The 12,385-nt window shown below is 42.7% G+C and overlaps 1 protein-coding gene across 2 annotated transcripts in view; it reads right to left on the minus strand.

The window, feature by feature from the left end:
* Positions 1-12,385, minus strand: part of LOC115156580 (serine/threonine-protein kinase PRP4 homolog) — a 38,239-nt gene that overhangs the window by 10,209 nt on the left and 15,645 nt on the right. For both annotated transcript variants that reach the window (XM_029704050.1, XM_029704049.1), the window contains exon 10: positions 11,722-11,859. In XM_029704050.1, the coding sequence (XP_029559910.1) occupies positions 11,722-11,859 (138 nt within the window). The remainder of the gene's footprint in view (positions 1-11,721; positions 11,860-12,385) is intronic.

Consider the following 12,385-nt stretch of genomic DNA (forward strand, 5'->3'; position numbering starts at 1 on the left):
GTCCTGAGTGCTCTGGAGCAGGTTTTCGTCAAGGATCTACGTTCATCATTCCCTCAATCCTGACTAGTCTCTGCTGTCACCACCATGCTTCACCGTAGAGATGGTGCCAGGTTTCCTCCAGATGTGATGTTTGCCATTCAGGGCAAAGAGTTCAATCTTGATTTCATCAGACCAGATAATCTTGTTTCTCATGGTCTGAGTCCTTTAGGTGCCTTTTGGCAAACTCCAAGTGGCTTTCATGTGCGTTTTACTGAGGTGTGGCTTCTGTCTGGTCACTCTACCATAAAGACCTGATTGGTGGAGTGCTGCAGAGATGGTTGTCCTTCTGGAAGGTTTTCCCATCTCCAAGGAGGAACTCTGGAGCTCTGTCAGAGTGACCATCGGATTCTTGGTCAAATCAAATCAAATTGTATTGGTCACATACACATGGTTAGCAGATGTTATTGCGAGTGTAGCGAAATGCTTGTGCTTCTAGTTCCGACAGTGCAGTAATAACTAACAAATAATCTAACAATTTCACAATACCTATATCATACACAAACATCTAAGTAAAGGAAGAAAATAGAGAACACATATAAATATATGGATGAGCGACAACTGAACGGCAAAGGCAAGATGCAATAGATAGTATAAAAATACAGTATATACATACAGTGAGGGAAAAAAGTATTTGATCCCCTGCTGATTTTGTACGTTTGCCCACTGACAAAGAAATTATCAGTCTATAATTTTAATGCTAGATTTATTTGAACAGTGAGAGACAGAAAAACAACAGAAAAATCCAGAAAAACGCATGTCAAAAGTGTTATAAATTGATTTGCATTTTTTAATCAGAAAGATTTCTGGCTCCCAGGTGTCTTTTATACAGGTAACGAGCTGAGATTAGGAGCACACTCTTAAAGGGAGTGCTCCTAATCTCAGCTTGTTACCTGTATAAAAGACACCTGTCCACAGAAGCAATCAATCAATCAGATTCCAAACTCTCCACCATGCCCAAGACCAATAAGCTCTCCAAGGATGTCAGGGACAAGATTGTAGACCTACACAAGGCTGGAATGGGCTACAAGACCATCGCCAAGCAGCTTGGTGAGAAGGTGACAACAGTTGGTGCGATTATTCGCAAATGGAAGAAACACAAAAGAACAGTCAATCTCTTCTCGGCCTGGGGCTCCATGCAAGATCTCACCTCGTGGGGTTGCAATGATCATGAGAACGGCGAGGAATCAGCACAGAACTACACGGGAGGATCTTGTCAATGATCTCAAGGCAGCTGGGACCATAGTCACCAAGAAAACAATTGGTAACACACTACGCCGTGAAGGACTGCAATCCTGCAGCGCCCACAAGGTCCCCCTGCTCAAGAAAGCACATACATATGCCCGTCTGAAGTTTGCCAATGAACATCTGAATGATTCAGAGGACAACTGGGTGAAAGTGTTGTGGTCAGATGAGACCAAAATGGAGCTCTTTGGCATCAACTCAACTCACCGTGTTTGGAGGAGGAGGAATGCTGCCTATGACCCCAAGAACACCATCTCCACCGTCAAACATGGAGGTGGAAACATAATGCTAAGGGGGTGTTTTTCTGCTAAGGGGACAGAACAACTTCACCGCATCAAAGGGACGATGGACAGGGCCATGTACCGTCAAATCTTGGGTGAGAACCTCCTTCCCTCAGCCAGGGCATTGAAAATGGGTCATGGATGGGTATTCCAGCATGACAATGACCCAAAACACACGGCCAAGGCAACAAAGGAGTGGCTCAAGAAGAAGCACATTAAGGTCCTGGAGTGGCCTAGCCAGTCTCCAGACCTTAATCCCCTAGAAAATCTGTTGAGGGAGCTGAAGGTTCGACTTGCCAAACGTCAGCCTCGAAACCTTAATGACTTGAAGAAGATCTGCAAAGAGGAGTGGGACAAAATCCCTCCTGAGATGTGTGCAAACCTGGTGGCCAACTACAAGAAACGTCTGACCTCTGTGATTGCCAATAAGGGTTTTGCCACCAAGTACTAAGTCATGTTTTGCAGAGGGGTCAAATACTTATTTCCCTCATTAAAATGCAAATCAATTTATAACATTTTTGACATGTGTTTTTTCTGTTGTTATTCTGTCTCTCACTGTTCAAATAAACCTAACATTAAAATTATAATTTCTTTGTCAGTGGGCAAACGTACAAAATCAGCAGGGAATCAAATACTTTTTTCCCTCACTGTATGAGATGAGTAATACAAGATATGTAAACATTATTAAAGTGCCATCATTAAAAGTGACTAGTAATCTATTCATTAAAGTGTCCAATAATTTCAAGTCTGTATGTAGGCAGCAGCCTCTCTGTGTTAGTGACGGCTGTTTAACAGTCAGAGCCATCAGCGCCTTGAGATTGAAAAATAGCTTCTGTCTCTCTGTCCCAGCTTTGATGCACCTGTACTGACCTTGTCTTCTGGATTGTAGCGGGGTGAACCGGCAGTGGCTCGGGTGGTGGTTGTCGTCCTTGATTATCTTTTTGGCCTTCCTGTGACAACGGGTGTGGGCGGTGCAGTTGCCGTACCAGGCGGTGATACAGCCCGACAGGATGCTCTCAATTGTGCATCTGTAAAAGTTTGTGAGGGTTTTAGATGACAAGCAAAATTTCTTCAGCCTCCTGAGGTTGAAGAGGCGTAGTTGCGCCTTCTTCCCCACACTGTCTGTGTGGGTGGACCATGTCAGTTTGTCCATGATTTGTATGTCGAGGAACTTTCCACCTTCTCCACTGCTGTCCCGTCGATGTGGATAGAGGGGTGCTCCCTCTGCTGTTTCCCGAAGTCAATGACCATCTCCTTTGTTTTGTTGACGTTGTGTGAGAGGTTGTTTTCCTGACACCACACTCCGAGTACCCTCACCTCCTCCCTATAGGCTGTCTCGGCTTTGTTGATGATCAAGCCTACTACTGTTGTGTCGTCTGCAAACCTGATGATTAACTTGGAGGCATGCATGGCCACTCAGTCATGGGTGAACAGGAGGGGGCTGAGCACGCACCCTTGTGGGGCCCCAGCAAAGTGGAGATGTTTTTTCCTACCTTCACCACCTGGGGGCGGCCAGTCAGGAAGTCCAGGACCCAATTGTACAGGGCGGGGTTGAGACCCAGGGCCTCAAGCTTAATGATGAGCTTGGCGGGTACAATGGTGTTGAATTCTTAGCTGCAGACAATGAACAGCATTCTTCCATAGGTATTCCTCTTGTCCAGGGCAGTGTGCAGTGTGATGGTGACTGCATCGTCTGTGGACCTATTGGGGCGGTATGCAAATTGAAGTAGGTCTATGGTGGCAGGTAAGGTGGAGGTGATATGATCCTTGACTAGTCTCTCAAAGCATTTCATGATGACAGAACTGAGTGCTACAGGCGATAGTCATTTAGTTCAGTTACCTTTGCCTTCTTGGGTACAAGAACAATGGTGGCATCTTGAAGCATGTGGGGACAGCAGACTGGGATAGGGAGAGATTGAATATGTCCGTAAACACACCAGCCAGCTGGTCTGCGCATGCTCTGAGGACGCGGCTAGGGATGCCGTCTGGGCCGGCAGCCTTGCGAGGGTTAACAAGTTTAAATGTCATACTCACGTCAGCCACGGAGAAGGAGAGCCCCCAGTCCTTGGTAGCGGGTTGCATCGGTGGCACTGTATTATCCTCAAAGCGGGCAAAGAAGGTGTTTAATTTGTCTGGAAGCAAGACGTCGGTGTCCATGATTGGCTGTAGATCTTGCCACATACGTCTCGTGTCTGAGCCGTTGAATTGCCCCTTTGTCCCTATACCAACATTTCGCTTGTTTGATTGCCTTGCGGAGGAAATAACTACACTGTTTGTATTTTGCCATATTCCCAGTCATCTTTCGATGGTTAAATGCGGTGGTTCGCGTTTTCAGCTTTGCGCGAATGCCGCCATCTATCGTGGTTAGGGTAGGTTTTAATAGTCACAGTGGGTACAACATCTTCAATGCACTTCCTTATAAACTTACTCACTCAATCAGCGTATAAATCACTATTATTTTGAGGCTACCCGGAACATATCCCAGTCAGTGTGATCAAAACAATCTTGAAGCGTGGATTCCGATTGGTCAGACCAGCATTGAATAGTTCTTGTCACGGGTACATCCTGTTTGAGTTTCTGCCTATAGGACGGGAGGAGCAAAATGGAGTAGTGGTCAGATTTGTCGAAGGGAGGGCAGAGGAGGCCCTTGTATGCATCGCGGAAGTTAGAGTAGCAGTGATCTAGTGTATTGCCCGCACAAGTGCTACAATCAATATGCTGATAGAATATAGGTAACCTTGTTCTCAAATTTGCTTTGTTAAAACCCCCAGCTACAATAAATGCAGCCTCAGGATACATGGTTTCCAGTTTGCATAAAGTACAGTGAAGTTCCTTGAGAGCCGTCGTGGTATCGGCTTGAGGGGAGATATACATGGCGGTGACAATAACCAACGAGAATTCTCTTGGGAGATAATATGGTCGGCATTTGCTTGTGAGGAATTCTAGGTCAGGTGAACAAAAGACTTGAGTTCCTGTATGTTGTTACGATTACACCATGAGTCGTTAATCATGAAGCATACACCCCACCCTTTTTCCCAGAAAGTTGTTTATTTCTGTCGGTGCGACGCATAAAGAATGCCGGTGGCTGTACCGACTCCGACAACATATCCCGAGAGAGCCATGTTTCCATGAAACAGAGTATGTTACAATCCCCAATGTCTCTCTGGAAAGCAACCCTTGCCTTAATTTCGTCTACCTTGTTATCTAGAGACTGGACATTGGCGAGTAATAAACTCGGAAGCGGTGGGTGGTGTACACGCCTCCGAAGTCTGACCAGAAGGCCGCTCCGTCTATCTCTTCTGTGGCGACGTTTTGGGTCAGCCTCTGGAAACAGATCAAATGCCCTGGATGGTGGTGCAAACAAAGGATCCGCTTCGGGAAAGTCGTATTCCTGGTCATAATGTTGCTAAGTTGACGTCGTTCTCCCCGACTGTATGTAATAACACTTAAGATTTTCTGGGCTAACAATGTAAGAAATAATACATAAAAATTCTGCATAGTTTCCTAAGGACTAGAAGCGAGGCGACCCCCTCTGTCGGCGCCATCTTGGTCACCTCCCTGACCAAGGCCCTTCTCCCCCCGATTGCTCAGTTTGGCCGGGTGGCCAGCTCTAAGAAGAGTCTTGATGGTGCCTCGACACAATCATGTCTCGGAGCTCTACGGAAAATTCCTTTGACCTCATGGCTTGGTTTTTGCTCTGAAATGCACTGTCAACTGTGGGACCTTCTATAGACAGGTGTGTGCCTTTTCAAATCATGTCCAATGAATTGAATTTACCACAGGGGGACTCCAATCAACTTGTAGAAACATTTCAAGGATGATCAATGGAAACAGGATGCACCTGAGCTCAATTTCAAGTCTCATAGCAAAGGGTCTGAATAATTATGTAAATAAGGTATTTATGAAATTTCCATAAACTGTTTTCGCTTTGTCATTATGGAGTAGTGTGTAGATCAGGCCTGGGCAATTCCAGTCCTCGGGGACCTGACTGGTGTCACACTTTCCCCCCATCCCTAGCAAACACACCTGATTTAAACTAATTGCATTTTTAACTGAAGGTCATTATTAGTAGATTATTGGAATCAGGTGTGTTAGCTGGGGCAAAAGTGTGACACCACTCAGGCCCCTGAGGACTGGAGTTGCCCAGGGCTGGTGTAGATTGATGATTATTTTTAAAATCCATTTTAGAATAAGGCTGTAACATAACAAAATGTGGAAAAAGTGAAGGGGTCTGAATACTTTCCGAATGCACTGTATAGACACAACCTATGTATTTTAATCAAATCAACTATATGCATTAAGCTTGTCTGATGCTTTGAGTGCAGTGTTTGATGAAATAATTAAGACACACAAATGAGTTGAGGGAGTCCAACCGCAATTGATTTGATTGTGCCGGGCTTAGAATTGCTGAAGTGTGTTAAAAACAAATTACAGCGAGTGACTAGCACCCATTGTCTCTCTCTGCAGTGACCACCACAGAACATCAACAGTGTGTATCGCGCTGTCTGTGTTGCTGAAGCTGAAACATAATTACAGCCATTTCTGACTGAAAATTCTGTTACCGAAATCCTTCATTTGTTTAGGGAAAACATTCCCTATTTCCTCAACCCTTGCTCTCTTTATGTGACATGTATGCATGCACGTGACCAATAGGGCCTGATTTATAGCATATCAATAAACTGGTTATAACAAACTGTGACAGCAAAATGGATGCAGAGGACATGACTAACTAGACACGGGGAATGTTTACTGGTTGCTCAGGAGATAATGGGGAAGTCAGATGTGTGGAATAAATTTGACTAGTTGTGGAAAATCATGAAGATCAAGAAAAAGGTAAGGAGCAAATTCTGCATGCATATTATGTGTGCAAAATAGGTGTTGTTATATTACAATATAATTTCTCTGACCATTTGGAACAATGTAAACAGTAAAGAAATGATTGGCGTACCAGTCTGTTGTAAAGCCTTTATTACAGCAAAGATTATTTTGTGATTGCAATTTCCGAAATGGAACTGTTAATTTATTTTTTACGCAAATTATTCAAGGTTTGCTTTATTTTATTTTAAAACTAAATGCTTGATTGCATTTCAAATCATGAATGACTTGTCTGCTGTGTGACGACATGAATGAATGAATGACTGACTGATACAGTAGCCCATATAAGTATTGAAATATAGGCCTAAGTAAGTTACGGTTTTAAGACTAAATAGGATGCGCTCTTAAGGTGTCCACATACTTCCAAGCCGAAAGAGTTTGTGCACATATAACGACAACAATTTGTGAAGTAGACTATAGAGATGGCAAGGTCTTTGCCTGGAGAAAACCAACGCGCAAGAATTCAGAATCACATCCGCAGAGGAGGAAGAGTAGATCTGTTTCTTTCAACTTTACGAGCAGTGACAATGAGGATCACCCCAGACACTCAGAGGCCAGCTCCTCCCAAGATTTTTTAGATCGGGAAGAGGAGTCATGCAGGATCCTCAACAAGACAAGGAGAGGACGCGGAAGAGGCCAACACAGAGGGGGAGGAAGAAATCAAGACTATCCAACCACACGGAGCAGGACCAGAACAAGCCTGTGATCAACATTTCTGGAGAACCCCTTTCTGATGGTTGTGTACGGGTCTTGTCTAAAGGACTGTCCTTTGCCCCCACATACTCAACTAATGAATTCAATACAAAGATTGACCTATTTCGTTTCTACAGGAATCTACATCTGAAGGCCTGGTACAAGCAAAACATCTCTCCAACTACAGACACCAGTGTCTCATGTCAGGCAGTTTCTGTGCCCTCAAAAACACCTTTTAAGCCCAAGTCCACCTTTTGTCCCATCGTCCAGAATGCCACACTAAATACATTTGCCAAGAAGGTGAATTTTCATGTGGAGAATCTGTTTAAGGGTAAAATTGACTCCAACCAAACACGACGTAATCTTTCTAAGACAGAGAGGGATGCAGTTCAATCATTGTCCAAAAATGAACAGATTGTGGTTAAAAAAGCAGACAAAGGTGGCGCTACAGTAGGGTGGAGTAAAGACAAATATGTGACAGAAGCCTACCGTCAATTAGACAATGATGAATTCTACCAATCTCTTACCTTCAACCCTACAGAGAACCTAAAAACTGAATTGAAAGGGATCCTCACAGAAGCTAAGGAGAATGGCTGCATTTCAGACAATGAGTTCAATTTTATTTGCAATGGCAGTCCGCGTATGGCTTCTTTTTATCTTCTTCCAAAAGTCCACAAGAATCTTGAAAACCCCGCAGGCAGACCAGTCATTAGTGGTAATGAAAGTCTGACAGAACCCATCTCTAAGTACATTGATTACTTTATTAAGCCTTTTCTGACGTCACTCCCAGCATATCTTCAAGATACCACAGATGTGTTGAACAAAATTAAGGAATTGAACAATATAGGTACTACAGGTCGACCGATTAATCGGAATGGCCGATTAATTAGGGCCGATTTCAAGTTTTCATAACAATCGGAAATCGGTATTTTTGGACACCGATTTGGCCGATTACATTTTTTATTTTTATTTTGACCATTATTTAACTAGGCAAGTCAGTTAAGAACACATTCTTATTTTCAATGACGGCCTAGGAACGGTGGGTTAACTGCCTTGTTCAGGGGCAGAACGACAGATTTGTACCTTGTCAGCTCAGGGATTCAATCTTGCGGTTAACTAGTCCAACGCTCTAACCACCTGCTTTACATTGCACTCCACGAGGTTACGCGAATGCAGTAAGAAGCTAAGGTAAGTTGCTAGCTAACATGTTCTCATGTTCTGAGCAAGGAACTTAAACGTTAGCTTTTTTTACATGGCACATATTGCACTTTTACTTTCTTCTCCAACACTTTGTTTTTGCATTATTTAAACCAAACTGAACATGTTTCATTATTTATTTGAGGCTAAATTGATTTTATTGATGTATTATATTAAGTTAAAAAGTGTTCATTCAGTATTGTTGTAATTGTCATTATTACAAATAAATAAACCAAAAAAACGTAAAAAAACGCGGCCGATTAATCGGTATCGGCTTTTTTTGGGCCCTCCAATAATCGGTATCGGCGTTGAAAAAGCATAATCGGTCGACCTCTAATAGATACAGCTTCCTTTTTAGTCACCATGGATGTGGAGTCTCTATACACCACCATTGAACATGAACAAGGATTGGCAGCTATGCACCATTTCTTGAGTACCCAGCCTGAAACTGAGATGCCTCCTACAGAATTCATTGTCTCACTGACTGAATTTACTCTTAATCATAACATCTTTATCTTTCAGGACTGTATTTTTAAAACAGGTCAAAGTATGTGCCATGGGAGCTTGCTACAGCCCTTCCTATGCTGGTTTGTACTTGGGTAATTGTGAAAATGACTTCATTTTGGATCCTTCTAATAACCATTTCTTTGACTTATATGGTGGGGACGCTATATTGATGATGTTTGCCTGTTTTGGTCCGGCTCAGAAGATGAACTTATTTCCTTCCACCAATACCTTAACAGCATTAACCCTAACATCAAACTAACTATAACTACAAACCATTTTTTGGACCTCGACATCAGTAAAAATGACAAAGGTTGTTTGCACACATCAATCTTTAGGAAGCCTACAGATGGGAATACCATTCTGAGGGCAGACAGCTTTCACCCCAAAAGGCTAAAACAAAACATTCCATACGGCCAATTCCAAAGAGTCCGCAGAATTTGCAATCAGGAAATGGACTAACAGTGTCAAATCTGCTGAATTGGCGAATCGCGGCTACAGCGTTCAAGTCCTCAAAGATGCAGGTATAAGGGCTGGATTACTTGACAGAGAGAACTTGTTGCGAAGGGGAGTGCCTCGTGATACATCGGAGAGTGTATTTTGTTACAAAAATATTGCACAGAAAAAGTATTTTGTTGACACAGCTTCTAAAATGGAGTATTACGTCGAGCATTTCATTAACTGCAAAGCCACTCATGTCATATATAGATTGGAATGTCCACAGTGCAAGGTGTTCTACATTGGACGGACAAAGAGACGCCTTCAAGACCGCTTAGCGGAACACAAGTACGCCATACGGGTAGGAAATGAAGACTACCCCATGGCAAGGCACTACAAGTCCTTACACCATGGTAACCCTGCCTCCCTACAAGCTATGGGTATTGACCATGTTCCGGACCTCAATTAGAAAAGAGGACCGTTTTAAACAGTTTAACCAAAGGGAAAGTTTTGGGATTTACAAACTACAGGCCACTAAGTACCCTGGTTTAAATGAAGATATGGATTTATCATCCTTCCTGTAGGGTCGTGATAGGTCCATTTGCTGTCATCTAGTGGACATTTTGCTCAATTGCCCTCAGCTAAGTTTAGACTGTTGTTGTTCATGTTTGCTGTGTTCTAGTGTACTATGGAATATATTGCTTTCGTATTCTTGGCACTTCTCCCAGTCATATTTAAGGTTAGAACTACCTTTCTAGGTGTTCTGATACTTCTAGCTTGGAGTTGAATTTTTTGATAACATAGCTACAGGATTTCACTTTTTAATGTGTATAGTATTGTTTATTAGGTGTGTCCAATCAATTTTGTAACCATTCCCTCTTCAAATTAGGGCTAATTGGAAAAGCTGTTAAAAAGAGGACATTGTATTATTTCTTTGTACTCCCTGACGAAGGCCATGCAACCGAAACGCGTCGGATTTTGAAAACTTTGTTTCTATTGAACATGCCATACAAATAAAGGCATTTTAATTAATTATATGAAGAGTGCCTTGGTCATCCTTTCTTTTTGTGGTGTTTTGTTTGTTTTGGACTTTGGTAAGGGTTTTTTCGGTTGTTCGGACACACAACATTTTTTCTCAGGCAAGCCGAAGTCGGTAGCCGAAATCTACGCCCTTTTGTCTGTGATTGGTCAACAGTAGGGATTCTTCAGTAAAGTCTGTTGTCATTCAATGAGAGAAGATTAATTTTCATGCATATTTTTTCATTTAGAAATACTGCACCAAACATCTTAGTTATATATAAAATTGTGCGACTAAGATCTCCTCGGCAAAAACATCAATTTATGACAAATTTCTTAATCTGTCATAATCTGTCTCAAAATGGACAAACAGTAATATTTCAGTTTTTTTGCGAGCACACACGTTCAGTTCGCCAAGCTGACTTCGACTAGCCTCCAGGCGAACTAAAGCATGCTGACGCCTTTAAGCCTACAGCTCGATGGTGGTTATACAAGGCCGCTATACTATGCCTACTAATGCTAATGACATTACAATAATAGCAATAATAACAATAAGGATCAAGAAAAACGAAGGCTATCATATTATTATTCTGACAATTTGGAACAGTGTGAATAAATTATAAATAATACCAGAGAGGCTGTTCTAACAACAACAACAACAAGTATAAAGCCTTTATTACAGCATTGCAAAGATAAAAAAGAGACGAATTTGTGAAATTGTTTATCCGACATGTTGTGGTTGCGTGAGGCTTGGTGCTAACGGATTCAGTAGACTATTAAACAGGCAACAGAAGCAGGATCTGTCTTATTTCTGTAGATACAGTATATATGGATGATTTATAAAGCCAGGCACATTTAACAATTAGGCTATTGATTACAGACCCAATTAAGTTAGGGATTCCTCTCTCCTCACTTTTCTTAGACAATTAAGGCAGGGGCTGTTTTCTCATTTCCTAACTCTGCTGCTGCCTCTACCGCATTGTTCTCAACACCAATATGCTGGTTGACTTTGCTATTATGCACATAGCAACATGGTCTAGGAAAAGGCGCCAATTCAACAGCGCACTGATGCGTTTCAGAACCGCGGACAGCGACCGCTATCCAACGGGGAGAAAAGCGCACTTGTTATAAAACAATATAATTTGTATTAGTGTTGCACCATTGTTCTTACAAAACCATATACAATTTGAGTAGCAAATGTCTTAGTGTACTGTGCCATCCCCACGGCCCCTACAATGGATTAATTCACTCAGACAGGCGCCAATCAGATAGAGCTTTGTACACCATGCTACTGCTTGACTAAAGAAATCTCGGTCGACCAACAGCCAATCGACCAACCAGTCAGTTAAATTGGGTAAGCCCTACTGCCTATACAGTGAAAGGGGAAACACTGTACTCAATCTAGGGGAGCCAGTAGCCTTGTTGGTGTGTGTACCTGAGAGGCTCGAAGACCAGGCAGAGGTGCTGCTTGTGGTAGAAGTGTCGGAAGAGGCGCAGACAGTGGAACTTGTCATCCAGGTCAGCATTGTTGAGCTTCTTAAGGAACTCCAGCTCCTTCAGCCCAGTCTTTTGCCTGTTGGGACAGAGAGATCACTGGGATGAGTCTCAAGTTATGGACACACTGGCGTCCCAGTAGGACAGGTCCACCTGGAGTGCTACTGGGTGTACTGGGGAGTATTCATTAGTCTGTTGCAAAACATTTAGCAACGGAAACCGTTTACCTGAAACCGTTTACCATTTACTCTAGGAACCAAACAGAAGCAAACGGAACCAAACTGGGAGGGACATACATTAATTTGTCCAATAGAAACTCTCGTTTTCCATTTGGAGTAAACGGTTTCCGTTGCAAAACATTTTGCAACATATTAAACGTTTTGCAACAGAATCAGACTAATGAATACACAGTCTTTTGTTCCAGCCCTGCTCTGACACACCGATTCAGCTAAAGAAGTAGAGGTTAGTGGAATCCGGTGTGTTAGAGCCTGGATACACACCCATCCCTCCAGGAGGAAGGTGGCTACCCTTGTCAAAATATTAAATACAAGCCTCTTCCATGTAACAAAGGCATAATGATGAGGGAAAGTTCACATTATGAGTTT

Source organism: Salmo trutta, chromosome 21, assembly GCF_901001165.1.
Source record: "Salmo trutta chromosome 21, fSalTru1.1, whole genome shotgun sequence".
Classification (NCBI taxonomy): Eukaryota; Metazoa; Chordata; class Actinopteri; order Salmoniformes; family Salmonidae; genus Salmo; species Salmo trutta.